This window comes from Ostrea edulis, chromosome 2, assembly GCF_947568905.1.
Source record: "Ostrea edulis chromosome 2, xbOstEdul1.1, whole genome shotgun sequence".
Taxonomy (NCBI): Eukaryota; Metazoa; Mollusca; class Bivalvia; order Ostreida; family Ostreidae; genus Ostrea; species Ostrea edulis.
In genome coordinates this window covers 95,309,354-95,324,330 of record NC_079165.1, presented here as the reverse complement: position 1 = coordinate 95,324,330, position 14,977 = coordinate 95,309,354, and the positions used below count along the sequence as shown (strand labels likewise).

General features: G+C 34.9%; 1 protein-coding gene across 1 annotated transcript; it reads right to left on the bottom strand.

The window, feature by feature from the left end:
- Positions 1-1,425: 1,425 nt before the first annotated feature.
- Positions 1,426-4,155, bottom strand: LOC125680390 (uncharacterized). Its single transcript, XM_048919948.2, has 2 exons — positions 3,919-4,155; positions 1,426-3,724 (listed from the first exon to the last, which is right to left on the bottom strand). The coding sequence occupies exon 2, from the start codon at positions 3,646-3,648 to the stop codon at positions 2,302-2,304; it is 1,347 nt and encodes a 448-aa protein (XP_048775905.2). The 5' UTR covers positions 3,649-3,724; positions 3,919-4,155; the 3' UTR covers positions 1,426-2,301.
- Positions 4,156-14,977: the final 10,822 nt, after the last annotated feature.

The following is a 14,977-nucleotide window of genomic DNA, read 5'->3' as shown; positions in this document are numbered from 1 at the left end:
TTTTCAGGATTCCCTCCCTTTGCTATAAGAAATAATTATTTTAAGGATATCAGAGTTGTGGGTTTTTTTTTTTAAAAAATACTTGATCTGGATTTTTTGGTGTTTTTTTTTTTTTTTTTTTAGGTTTATACTTTCTTAAAGTGAAAATGACTAAAAATATATATGCGTGCATGCTGCAAGTTGTACAAAGTAATTCTAGGGGAAATCCGAAACAGCGGGTAATTCCGGACACTCCCAACGTTTTATTCTTTATGGACCACAACCAGAGACATGTCTCTACCACAACACACCTCAAATGCCAAGATCTGTTGATCTTGTATCTCACAATGTGCAATATGCTTTATCATATATAGCACTACACAATCCCTCGTGTTTTGAGAGGTTCTAATTTTCGTTATTTACGTGATTCTAATATTTGTTGTTCACGTGGTTCTAATTTTCGTTGTTCACGTGATTCTAATTTTCGTTGTTCACGTGGTTATGATTTTTGTTGTTCGCGTGGTCCTAATTTTCGTTGTTTACGTACGTGGTAAAGATGAAAGACCTCACAAACATGTTCTTATTATTTAATTCACTGTGACCTACTTAGGTAGAGCGATTCATTGATATCGATCATTGCCACTGGACTGTAAGCTGCAAAACTTCTATCAAAGCAGTTTGATTTTTTTTTTTAAATTCTCTCCAACCACAGTGTATAACAGGAACGATCCAGAACAAAACGGACTGTATAGATGGTGAGTCTCCCGCCTAAGTAGGAAATTGTTCTTGCTGCTCTCAAAATTGGGGTAAGGAGGGGTGTTTCAACCAATGGGAGTGTAGTTCACCCCTGTGATCCGCTCTAGATCATCCGCTCTGTATATTACATAATGTAGATAACTCACACTAAACTATTACATATACATTATCACTCTGAACTGTCAGGCAACAATCAATATTGGGGGGATTGACAGCCAGGAGAAAGGGGAAAGAGTGGTGCAGGGGCGGAAGGAACACCTTCATCTGACCCCAATCCACCACCCCACCTCGACCCCAACACACACTCCGAATATACTGCATGTTAAAACCATGTCCAAAGCAGTTATCGTTTGTTCTTTTATAAATTTTACTTTCAAAGGCCCACACATCATTATTTGAATACTTGTTTCGTTTCTGGGCAATTGTTGTAAGATGCCGCCCGAGGTCCTCTCTGCCGTTTTACATGCACTGCATATGATGAACAAGTTCACGATCTAGTGTGTTGTTTTAATGATAAAACCTCAAACGTAATCGTGACATTGGCATCTGTGAGCTAATCAATTCAAAGTTCAAAATGTTTGTTGTACCCACTATTCCCAACTGAAGTTCTCATAATCAGTTTGTATATGGTCTTTTGACCGATAAACCGATTTTCAGTTTGAGCACGGAAGATCAGAATATACACGGCAAAAAAGTCTTTCATTTATTGTGCAATATTGATTAACATACATAGCGAAGTCGATCAATCGTTGTAAAATATAAAACTTTTACTTCAATCCCTTCTCATTCAAAAATGCTTACGGGTTGTAACGACCAAAACACCCTCTATTTAGAATGTGTGTCAAATTCCTACCAAGAGGCATTCACCTCTCGGAGTAAACTGATCTGAAAACAAATCAAATATTAACTCACTCGCCTACTGATAACACACTTAATTATCTCTATAAATGATTATGGACTAACTTGGCAATCGAAAAACCTAATTAATAGCTGAGGGCAGGTAATATGAATTTGCACCCTACAGCACAGTACTAATGTCATAATATATAAATGTAGTATTATGCACCCTTCTAACTCCCTCTTAAATTATTCACTGTAAAGTGTTTTAATCGAATGGACTGAATACAGGTGTTTTAGAACATTTGATGTTTGTTAATACTAATACCGATAAGATTAGTTCAATCCAGCATTAGTTCACGTCTACCAACTGCAATACCTAAACACAAATTAAGCACGTAGCTATTACACGTATTCACGTCTTCCAGCTGCAATATCTGAACACATGCACGTGGCTATTACACGTATCCACGTCTTCCAGCTGCAATACCTGAACACATGCACGTGGCTATTACACGTATTCACGTCTTCCAGCTGCAATACCTGAACACATGCACGTGGCTATTACACGTATCCACGTCTTCCAGCTGCAATACCTGAACACATGCACGTGGCTATTACACGTATTCACGTCTTCCAGCTGCAATACCTGAACACATACACGTGGCTATTACACGTTGTTCACGTTTACCAACTACAATAGCTAAACACATGCACGTGGTCATAAGTTCACTGTTGCCAGCTGCAATAGCTAAACACATGCACGTGGCCAGTGGCGTCGCCAACCCATAGCTGACCGTCACGATCCAGTCCCAATGAGCAAGGGCGTTCTACATCATTATCTTCGTTAACTAAAAACTGACAGAATTGTCCATTTATATCCAGTAGATGCACACAGTCGTTATTCCAATCAGCCACGATGATATGTCCATACTGGTCGACTTGGGTTCCAAGGGGATAAAAGGGGTTCTCCAATTGGCATTTCTGTTCGTTTTTCCCGGTGTAAGTGTGCAATATTTTACCGGTCTTGTCCATGATCACAAGCTGTCGTTTATTGTTTTTGCTGTAGTCTGAAAAACATAACTTGTTTTCGTTTATTACACCAAGTCTGTGAGGATCGTGGGGAGAAATAGTGATATCGGTTATAAATGTGCCATCTGCGGCAAACTTAGCGATCAAATGTCGTCTGTTCTGAGTTGTCAGGTCATCCTGGCTTCCATTTCTTTCTACTCCACATACATAAACTTCGTTAGTTTCTGTCATGGCCATACCACGCGGTATAAAGGACAGGGTAGCAAATTTCGTGACACTCAGTTGCTCGTCAATACGCCAAATTGAGTTCCCATTGTAACTAGAAATTAAAAGATTTCCATTGCGTGTTGACACTATGTGATCAACTGGGATGTCCAGTTTCACCGACACCAACATCTCGCCATCTGAATGATAAAGGTGTATCTCCTTGCTGCCCCAACCACAGCAGATCCAAGCCTCGTTCCTTGATATTGGAGCAATGGCGTGGATATTCCCAGCAGTACCCTGGCATCTGAATTTGGCTGAGGGTTTCAGATTGATTGTTGGAAAAGTGTCACGTCTTCCCTTGCGAATTAGCGGAGGTGGAGTGATGCTGAAATTTTTTACCGATCCAAACAATGAATTGACAAATGTATCGTTGATAATTTCTCCATTTTTAAAGTATAGGCTTACATGCTGAGTCTCAGAGACACGCTGTAAGTTCGGAAGCCATTCTTTCTTTTCTTCGTTTTGCGTTTTACAATTATCTTCATCTTCCACTATGGCCACGTTCTGATTTGAAATGTCAGTTTGAGCAGAAAGCCAGGAAATCCAAGTTTTTAATTCCCCTTCATGGTCATCCAACTTTTTCAATTCACTGTCCAGAATGCATTTAGTTTTTTCAAGAAGACGTTCTTTCACTTTATCGACGACATCGTGTAACAAGGCCGCTCTATTGATGATGTCCGATGAAGTGACCCTTGCTGATTCGCTCAGTTTGGATTTCTGAGTGAGAGTTTCCTTCATACAGTACTGCAGAATGGGTAGGAAGTTGATGTAGTCCATCCTTCCTTAACCCTAGACCATACTACTCAGGTCACCTTGATTGTATTTGCGTGTCGAACTATCGATCTCCTCAGAGCTATTAAAGATAGCAGGAAAAAAATGTGTTTAAAAATCCTTGCATAACGTAGTTATTCTAATAGGTCGTTATAATCCTCGAACAAAATAATCTCGAGTCTTATAATTAAATTCCTTAAATCTATTTTTTCTGGGTCGCTTCTTTCGAATGTAAACATTAGCGTATTAGCGAAAAAGGAAATGCATTTAACTTACCGGTCAAGCTGATCACCAGGTTCACGTACTGCCCGAAGGGATGTACGAATAACAGAATGAAAACATCACGGCTAGGTATATATAGGTGACCTACAATACACACTTTAAATCAGCCCTTTTGATTGGGCTTCTTCCAATATTTGATGAGATCCACCGTACGCTGCTCTTAGATATGCTATGTATACAACCCTTGCTGCAGTACAAACATGTAAACACACAATGTGCTATATTGACAATATATAAGGAAGTGCATTGTTCCGTCAAAACGTTCTATAACTCCTTTATATTTCTCTTCTTTTTTTTGAGAAATACCGTAAAGGTAAGAGAGCGAATTTATACCCTTGGGGCCTGGTCGATGTTTACATACTGATGTATAGTAGATACAGTTTGTTGGTGTCCTTTGTTTATTTATCGTGCTATAACACAAGTCCCTAACAATTAAGTATGAATCTGATAAACGTTACAGAAGTGAACTAATGGCCAAATGTATATGTATTCAAGAAAATGGGATTTTTCAAAAACAGAATGCTAATTTTGTATTTTAAAATTTTCATTTAACACAATAGTTTTCATATCAAACGGAATTAACATATTCATGTTTGAATGTTATATTAGTCTGAATATATAATGGGGAATTCCTAGTTTTATATAGAGATTGGTTGATATTAAATGCTGATCATACTCATGTCTGTTATTATTCTTCCTTTAGAGAAGACGGAGACCATTTAATTTTTCTTCTCATGTTTATGTATATTTGAAGTCACTTGATTTGTCAGTGATTTCTTTAACCCTGTACAGCTAGTTTGCCTCCACAAAACATTTGTATTTTACTACAAATATTACATTGTATATTTATCATTCTAAAAAGATGTAAAAACTGGAATCTAGCACAGGTATCTGAATTTTAGTCAATAAATTGATATAAATAGGGAAAAAAAGAAGAAGAAAAAAACTCTATCAATATATATAAATAAACGTGTATTTATATATATTGATAGGGTTTTTTCTATCTATATCTATTTATTGATTAAAATTCAGAAACCTGTGAATCTAGTGACTATATACATATATATATATATGCCTCTGCTATAGAATAGAATATGATTTATTTCCAAATCAGGGCCCTCTCGGGCATACAGCATACATGATTGTTAACATTTCAATGTGCAATGACGATAAAAAGAAAAACAAAACAAGAGTAAAATCTGCACTATTAGTATGAGCAATGTTCATACATGAGACGTTTGAACATGATAATACTTATTTGCATTATATGTAAGTACCACCGTGTATCCTAATGCAAAACAGTCAGAAATACACATAGGGGAAAATATATATACACATATATATATACATATATATATATATATATATATATATATATATATAGATGTCCATATATATACATGCACACAACAACTCTACATGTAATAATAGTAAAGGTAGTAAAGTACATATGATTAACTCCACTGTAATGCAAAAGATACCACGGGACGGTGCATTGGTACTAGATCAACATGTCATGTTTATAATGAGTGCATATGTGCAATATGGTTTCATATGGTTCACACATAATATACAGTAATACTAGTAGTATGAGCTTAGACAATGTACATAACACGAGACATTACTTGATGTAATATATGTAAGTACCACCGTGTATCCTAATGCAAAACAGTCAGAAATACACATAGGGGAAATTTTTTTTTAAAAAATGCATATATAGATGTCCATATATATACATGTACATAACAACTCTACATGTAATAATAGTAAAGGTAGTAAAGTACATATGATTAACTCCACTGTAATGCAAAAGATACCACGGGACGGTGCATTGGTACTAGATCTATATAAAAGCAATTATGTCAATAGTTAAAGAAAAAATACGAAAAAAAAAGGATTGATTTCTTTACGTGTGTCATTCGGTTGATTTCACCTTTCATAACCCGGGTCACGTGTTTATTGATTTGGGTATTGCACCACTCCGTATATACGTAGTTTAAATACACAATCTACAACCAATGTCGAAGAGCTGGCTTAGTCAAGTGGTTACTTCGTATACTTACCTGAAATGATTGTTACATGGGCTTTTGTGTGTGTATTTCATCATAGCTTCTAGACCACTAATGACCACTGACGCCATCCAGTCAATTTTTAATAATGCACATGTAAAAAGAGGTTTGTTGCTAATTGTCGTGATAGGCGTAGCTTGGGTTCGAATATTACCGAGGCAGAAGCTATCGACATTTTAACAACGTAAAAGGTGGGTTGTTTTTTTTTTTTACCGAGGCAGCTGCCTCGGTTGCCTCAATGGAAGCTACGCCACTGGTCGTTAATGCACACACACACACACACACACACACACACACACACACACACATATATATATATATATATTATATATATTCACACACACATATATATATGTAACACACGTTTTTGCTGGTCAGGAGTTCAGATCTCACTGTAGAGGCACATTTAAAAAAAATGCATAATTTATAAACTATACAAAGTACCGGTACTGCCTAGAAAAGAGTGAGGCCTCGTAAACCTTAATACTTCCTGTAGATTTATTTTCGATCTAGGCCCATGGTCATTCTGGGATATATATTCAACGAGATTTCCCCTCTAAACCATAATAAACTGGTACCATTTTATTTATGCATTTTATAGCTCAAATGCTGGCCATGAAGACACATTTTGAATCCTGTAAGAGAATCCATGGAAGTGATGACTACAAATGTAAACGTGGAAAATATCGCTAAACCAACCTCTCCTCTTATCCTAGAAGTATGATGTTTAATTTCACACTATAAGACAAGAAAACTTACTGACGCAAACGTCAGATTCGGCCGCAACTTTTTCAAAACTATATAAAGCAAACCATTTAGTAACTATCGTGAGTTTGTTTGTGTGTTTTTGTTTTTGTTTTTTTTGTTTTTTGTTTTTTTGGTTTGTTTGTTTGTTTTTTGGGGTTTTTTTTGTATCGAATCTTTAAAATTCTTTCACGATACATGTAGTTCATTCTGGCAAGTTAAGAGTATATTGTTCACATTTTAGAGAATATTCCACTGCTTTAGATGGTATTCCATGAAGTATTAAAAGTAGTTTCATCTCAAAGGAAATAAAAATAACTTTCATGTAGAATATGATATGTGGAATATATTATATAAATCATAGAAAAATAATTACTAGCATATGCATTTTTGACAAAAATGTATTAATGATTTTTTTTCCCAGTTAAAATTGTTCTTTGCATTAGCCCTCTGTAAGTGATTAGAAACATGAAGCAAACAATGACACAAACTTGCATGCATTGATTATTATCTTATTTATATGATTTTCAAAGAGACATGGACGCGATTTGAGTCGAAAATTAAAAAAAATTATGTTTCCATTTTTAACTTTTCGAATGTTTATCTAAGGTATTTCTATAATGGTTAGCTAAAATTTGAATATCAGTTGTCAAGGTACATGAGGGATACAGAACCGAATTATTGCGCGCATCAATTCAATTAATGCGCAATAATTCTTTGAGAGAGAGAGAGAGAGAGTAATTATTGTAATCAGAGATATCCTCAATTTAACCTATGCACAATTGAATTAATGAATCTTCAATGCAATTGTTGCTGTCTTTGAAACAATTGATGTGGCCATTAATTCCTTATACAAAATCGTTGTAAATTAAAGATATCTTCAATTGAATTAAAGATATCAAATCATTTAATATACTGAGCTCCAAATTAAATTTTAAAGGCGAGCAATAATTCCACCACATTGATTCATGCATCAATTCAATTTATTAAACTTGTTTGATTTTGTAACTTAATCTTATCGAGTTTCGTTTTTGTTTGTAAAGTGGTTAAATTTCTTGTTTGGAAGTTATTGTATATTCATTACTTGCTGACCGTTATACATGTATGTTGTGCATCTGTATATCTATACTGTGAATATGTAGTTTATGAAAGTATGTTATAATATCTCTTTCAATGTTTGTTTTGGGGGGGGGGGTCTTTTATTTTTCTTAATTTTTCATTTTCATCTTTGTCATGCAACAAGGGCAAATGTACATTTATCATTCAACGTTAATTCAAGGAAACGGATTAACATAAGTTGCTACAACTTGTTTCCGAATTCTGTGTTCATACTACTTATATATATATATATATATATATATATATATATGTGTGTGTGTGTGTGTGTGTGTGTGTGTGTGTGTGTGTGTGTGTGTGTGTGTGTTGACTTATTGAAATGAAATAAAGTCTAAACTAATTCAATTTATGAGATTAATGGGCCTAATTGATTTGATGCGCGCATGGATTCAATAATTTCGCACAACATTCCAATTGATACGCGCATCATTTCAATTATTGCGGGCAATGATTCAATTGATGCGCGCATCAATTAAATTGAGGAGAGAGCAATTTGATTTGAAGCGCACATCAATTGAAATTGCGCGCAATAATTGCATTAACGATATCTTCAAGTAATAATATCTTCAATTATTTGCGTTTATGTTAATTTAACACTCCATACAAGTTTATTATTTTCCAATGTAGAAGGTTATTCACGGTCGTCTTTATAAATCACACGCCTCCTGGCGGTCGATAATGAATAACAGTTTTCCTGTTTTACATCATTTTTATTAGCATCGCATGATCTCTGAAACCGTAAAAACACCATCATGTTATTTAAAAAGACGAGAAATTTGCGAGGAAAATTTACACTAAATAACTATGCCTTGAAAATGAATGTCTATTATAAATAAAATAACGTCTTGTTACATTGTAAACTTCAAACTAAACAGGGTTTATTAGTATCCAGCGTAACTTCCGTGCACACGGATGACGGACTCTATGCGTCGTCTTAAGCCTCTGATCAAACGTTGGATTTCCTGTGCAGAGAAACCGTGTTTCTTGTCAATTTCCAAAACAAAAAGAATGCACAAAATAATTCAATCGTAACTACTCGGACATTTCCGCAAGTGACAAATAATTTGTCGCTTGCGGAAATGGCCGAGTTGTTACGATTAATTGCAAAATTATTTTCTAAAGTGTTTTATAATGTCAACGCACAGTGTGTACTTTGAGGTGACTTTACGTTTGTTTTACTAATTGTGTTGTCCACTTATTTTCATTGTTTTCAACTGGTATATATGGTAAATGTTATTGATAACAAAAATATCCTAAATGCGACCACTACACGTACATGCCATCTAATTAAAATTAAATTCTATGATCCGCTCACCTATTATCGCTATAGTAGATAAGCGGATCATAGGATTTAATTTTAATTAGATTGATGTACATGTGATGTACAATAAGGATGTATGCTACACCAGCGAAATTTGATATGGATGAAAAGTAAAGGATATGCACAATAGTATTTTGAAATTTAAAACTTTCAAATTTACTTTATTTAGCCAAAAATAAATGCAGATTTAGTAGAAGGCAGTCTGAAAAAATAAATAAAAACTCCTGCTGTACTACAAACCGCGATCTACAGTTCAGCATGCAGTCGACGTGTTAAACTACTGAGCTACTCAGCTAGGCGATGAGCATTGAAATGAATAGGCAAATATTGCTAATATTTATATTTTCATCCATGTTTTAAAAGTAAGTCAGCTATTATGACAATGTAGAGTACCTCCTTAAAGTGATATTCGACTTGGTGTTGATGATTTGGAATTCAAACTGGCCTTTGAATTTGTTTGAATGATGTATTTTTGAAGCACAGATATTTTAATGACATCTCTCTCTCTCTCTCTCTCTCTCTCTCTCTCTCTCTCTCTCTCGCAAATGAAGTGTACGCAGGTGCGTTCTCGCGTATAGGCAACTATGCGCCTGTAAGCAAAGGTTTCTTTATGGGTCTTCTCGCACAGTAACCAAATGACTTCAGTCGATTCCACACTATTGTCGTTGAAAGAAAACGACGTGGCAACCAGTCCCTTTTTAAAACTGAGCTATTGGTGAGTACGTTTCGTCTAACCAGCCTTATTAGTGCAATATCCTTTTACGGAGTCTTCCAGATCTAGCACGATCTTTGATGTCATTTGTAAACTGGCACTTTCTGACGATTCAACAGATGGCACGTTGATCGCCACACACTTGGCGATCTATATGAGCGGATCAAAGGATCTGGTTTTAATCAGATTGGCTTCCCTCATTCCAATAATCTGCCATTGGATTGCATTGTGACTTGCTGAGGACCCATAAAAGATTAATAACGAGCGCAGCGACCATAAAGATTAGAATACAGAAGATTCAAGCTACATATTCATACAAAGAATTTTTCACGACAAAAAAATCCCATAATCCAAATGACCGTCCTTTTTCATTTCTCAAATCACATATCTCATTGACCTATATGAACTTGCGTGGATTACCTCAGTTTTATTCCAGACTTATGAGTCCCTGTACAGGCCTGTATATAACGAAATGTGATATAATAGATGATAGCCGGTGTTGTAGAGTGAACCTCCCCCCTAATGAGACTTCCACTCTAGAGCCAGACTTCCCCTTGGGAAGACCTACTCTATCACTAGTTGTAGAGTCAGACTTCCCCCTTTATTTATTCCTGGTAAACTACTATCACTTTATGGAGATTGTTTAGATACCAAGACCTTTTTCAGCAGGGCATTAAATGATTTTGATTAAGTCGTTCATTAAAATCAAGAGAAGAAAACGGTGAATAAAACATATTGGAATTAATAAGTCATTTTGTTTGACTCATTGACCTTGAACTTTGACCCACACAATACCTATGCCTTGGTTAGTTTTAGAAGTTTGAAAAATGAATTTATGTTTCTTCTCATCTGCGTACAAATATCGGTTATGATTTTAAACTTGTACAACTTAAGGTAGGTAGGTGGGTAATTCCCTGTCAGATCAACTAAAATTTATTTCATAGTTTGCACAGGAGGGGATGAAAGCGGGGGTGTCCCTCTAGAGCGAGACTTCAAGAGGGTGTTATGGCTCTAGAGAGAGTCTTCCCCCTGGGGGTAAGGTTTATTCTAGAGCAAGTCTGCTGGGAGGAAGGCTCACTCTAGAGCGAGACTACTGGGGGGGTGGGGGGGGGGCTCACTCTACAGCCAGACTTCCGGCGAGCATTCGTCCATCACCATATAGGATCAAATCACTAGTTCAGACTTATATTGCAGACAACTTACGTTGCAGGTAAAAATGACGCAAAATAACGTTATCACACTAAGGGGTCATGGCCTCCTGGTTGTACGTGCCAAGGTAAATATTGTTATTTGGTGCTCAAAATAGAGTCTGATGCACACCGTAACACCAAAGTCCACATTTTAGCGTTCGTATCTCACTTAAAATGCACGATAGTCAATCTATATCATGGAGCGGGTTCAGAAATTTTCAAAGGGTTACTTTTCCCGCCCAAAATGGAGGCTGTAGCCTAAAAGTAGTATATGTATATAAAAGCTACTACAATTGGCACATCAGAATTTGTTGACCATTACAGATCCTTACTAAATATACATAATTCCTTAAAGGACAAATTTGATCAGAATATAGATAATCAAGTTTTACAACAAAATAACCCTTTAGACTATCCAATTACTAATAATGAAATCAGACATGGCATTACTAAACTAAAAAAAAACCAACAAATCTGCAGGGAATTACTTAATTAATTCTTAATGAATTTATAAAAACAAGTAGAGATATTCTATTACCAATATTAACTAAAGTATTTAATGTTTCCGAATAATGGCAAAATGTCTGAATCATGGAACCTATCAATGATCACATCCCTGTACAAAAATGGTGATCCTAATGACGCAAATAACTACAGAGGATCAAGTATCACTAGTTGTACGGGGAAACCTTTTACAGGTCTGTTGCAACAACGTTTAAATAACTATCTTGAAAATAATGATTTATTAAGTCAATATCAAACTGGTTTCAGAAAAAAAATCATAGAACTACGGATAACATTTTTGTACTCAAAACTTTAGTTAATAAGTATTTGTGTAAAAAGAAACAAAATTTGTATGTTTTCAAAAGCATTTGATACCGTATGGAGGTCTGCATTAATGTATAAATCTATAGGAAAGGTATTGGTGGAAATTTTCATTAACTCCTATGTAACATGTACTCCAATACACTGTATTCTTGTAAAAATAATAACATGATTAGTGAACCATTCATAGCAAACAGAGGGGTAAAACAAGGGGATAATTTAAGTCCTACACTGTTTAACATATACATGTATATGTTGATGATTTGTTAGAATACTTAAATAGTTCCGATACTTTACCAGCATATTTAGACTCATGCCTATTAATCACATGTTTTTTGCTGATGACTTAGTTTTAATTTCTGAATCTTATCTGGGCTTCAAAATTGTCTGAATGCTTTAGAAAAATATTGTACAGATTGGAAATTACAAGTGAATAAGAAAAAAAACACAACAACAATGCAATGATTTTCTCTAGAAGTGCATCAGTGAAAGATATGTATGACTTTTACTATAAGCATAACATTGTACCTATAACAGATCAATATAAATATTTAGGACTTGTATTTACATCAAATGGAAAACTGAAGTTTGCTTCTGAACAACTTTCAGAACGTGCTAAAAAGGCATATAACGCATCAGCTTTTAAAGAAGACAAAGAATTAGCTTTGAAGAAGAGCTATAATTCATGGCAAAGCAAGATTTTCAATCTCCAACATAAACTTACCATAACTTTAGGTGTAAGCTTAATAAAACTAACTCAGGAAAACTTTATTTCTACAGTAACATCTTACTAGTAAATTGTAATGAATATAAATTTCAGGATTACTTAAAGTTTCCTTTGAAAGGGTGTGAAAGACCACAGCTTACAAAATTAAGAATAAGTGCACATTCACTATTTATTAAAACAGGCAGATATTGTAGATCAATAATCCCGAAGGAAAAACGTATATGCTATGCTTGTAAATTATTTGTTGAAAACGAAAAACATTTTGTACTTTACTGTCCTGTGTATGACAAACTTCGATTCCAATATTATGATATTCTTAGTGATAAATTATACTGTGGTACTGATCCCATTAAGGAAATTGTTAATTACCCATGTGATTATAATATTACAAAACGTTTGTATAACTATTTAGATAGATGCTTTATGCAGAGAAAACAAATTCGTGGACTTTAAATAACGTCTTATATATGCTATAGTAATTGTGCCATAATTTTTTTTCTTTTCTTTTTGTTATGTTATTTTGACTGTATGCCAACATGGTGATGTCAATAAATAAATTGAAATTGAATATAAACCTTTTTTGTGAAAACGAGCTAGTGGTGGGCGGAGTATGGGGGTCAACTCCCCTCTAAATCTGCCACTGTGGAAAACATATTTAATTATTGTTATCAGATATGTCGCTGCTTAGTCCAAAATATCTTACGTTTTCCTGCCACCACCACGTGCCTGGCACGGTAAATATCAAAATCATAAAAAAGCCAGGAAAACGTCAGATATTTCGGACTAACCGCTGCTGTTTAGTTTAAAACTTTTATTAGACCCTCTAGTATGAGCGTTTCTAAAATTTAGTGTAATTTTTTTCGTCGTCAAGAAATGTTGCTTTAACTTTTTTATACATAGTAAAGTCGATACAGCAATTATAAAACGTGTAAAATATGAACTCGTTGTATATGGAATTTATATGAAAAACCTTTTTAACTGTCTTTCTAATTTTTCACTAGTTTTGCAAAATTTTGATTGAAAATGCTAATCGCTTTTAACCACAGGGACTTGCTCCCCTTAAAAATCGTATTGTTTACAAGTTTTTTTTTAACGGGAGCAAGCCCCTGAGCTGTAACGACCATTAATCATTTAGAAGTGTGTCAAATTCCTATCAAGTGGGATTCACCTCTCAGGGTTTAATGATCTAAAAACAAACTTTAAATATATCAACCCACCCACTTTCTGATAACACACCTGGTTATTTATACAGAAGATTCGAGATAGGATTTTGTCGGACTGAATTGACATTTGACACATAAGCTAATGTTATAGTACTGCTCAAGTTTTAGAACATAGTACACATGCAGTACGCACCCTCTTGACTCTTTTTTTCCCCTCACAAGTAAAGTTTCCTCTGGTCAGTATGTGTAGAATGACACTATTATTCGCTGTAAAATAATTCATCCGATGAACTGGAATTTCTTTTTCTAATTTTTAAAGAAACTTAATTCAATCCTGATAAGGGACAAGGTTGTTGAAGACTACAATGACAGTTGTTATGATGTATATCAAAATTATGCAATTGTAGTTAAAAGGTACAAAATTGAAACCTGAAATAAATATAGGTATAAGTAATTTCATTATTTATTAATATAAGATTTACTTTAACATTAAAGAAAATAGATGGTAACAATATCAAGATATTTAAGCAAACATGCACCACCAAACATTTAATTCTTCCTGGGGAGTAACACACCACAGGCCCGTAGGCAGGATTTTTCAAGGGGGGGGGGGGGGGTACATAGACTCGCAACGCAAAAATCTGATATGGATGGAAAGAGAAGGATTTGTACGATGATATTATGAGATAAAAAAAAAAAGGTTTTAAATTTACCTCATTCAGTAAAAGGAAGAAAAATGCAGTATTAGTAGAAAGTAATCTGGGGGGTGGGGTGGGGGGGATCCCTGCGAAACTCGAACGCACAATCTCCAGATCAGCAGACGACACGTTAACCTACTGAGCCAAACTTCCGCAAGAGTTCTGTGGAGACGCAGTGGACTATGGGTATTATGCCTGCTGAGCTACCCAGATTATAGTCCGAAGTTGTTAACATACAGGTTAATTTGTTTTAACAATATGACAAAAACAAAGCAAAAACCAAAACATTCACAATGTATGAGGAGCAGGCAGTTAAGCCACGAGTCTTATATACAGTATCATTATACAAGCGTGAAATGTGTAGGCTATATGGTCATGATTTTGTTATCTAGAATACATGAATGTATATGTTTTCAAATGTTGGCATATCTTCATTCGACATCATTCATATAACATTGATAACAAAAATTATAGTTTAAAGATTATGT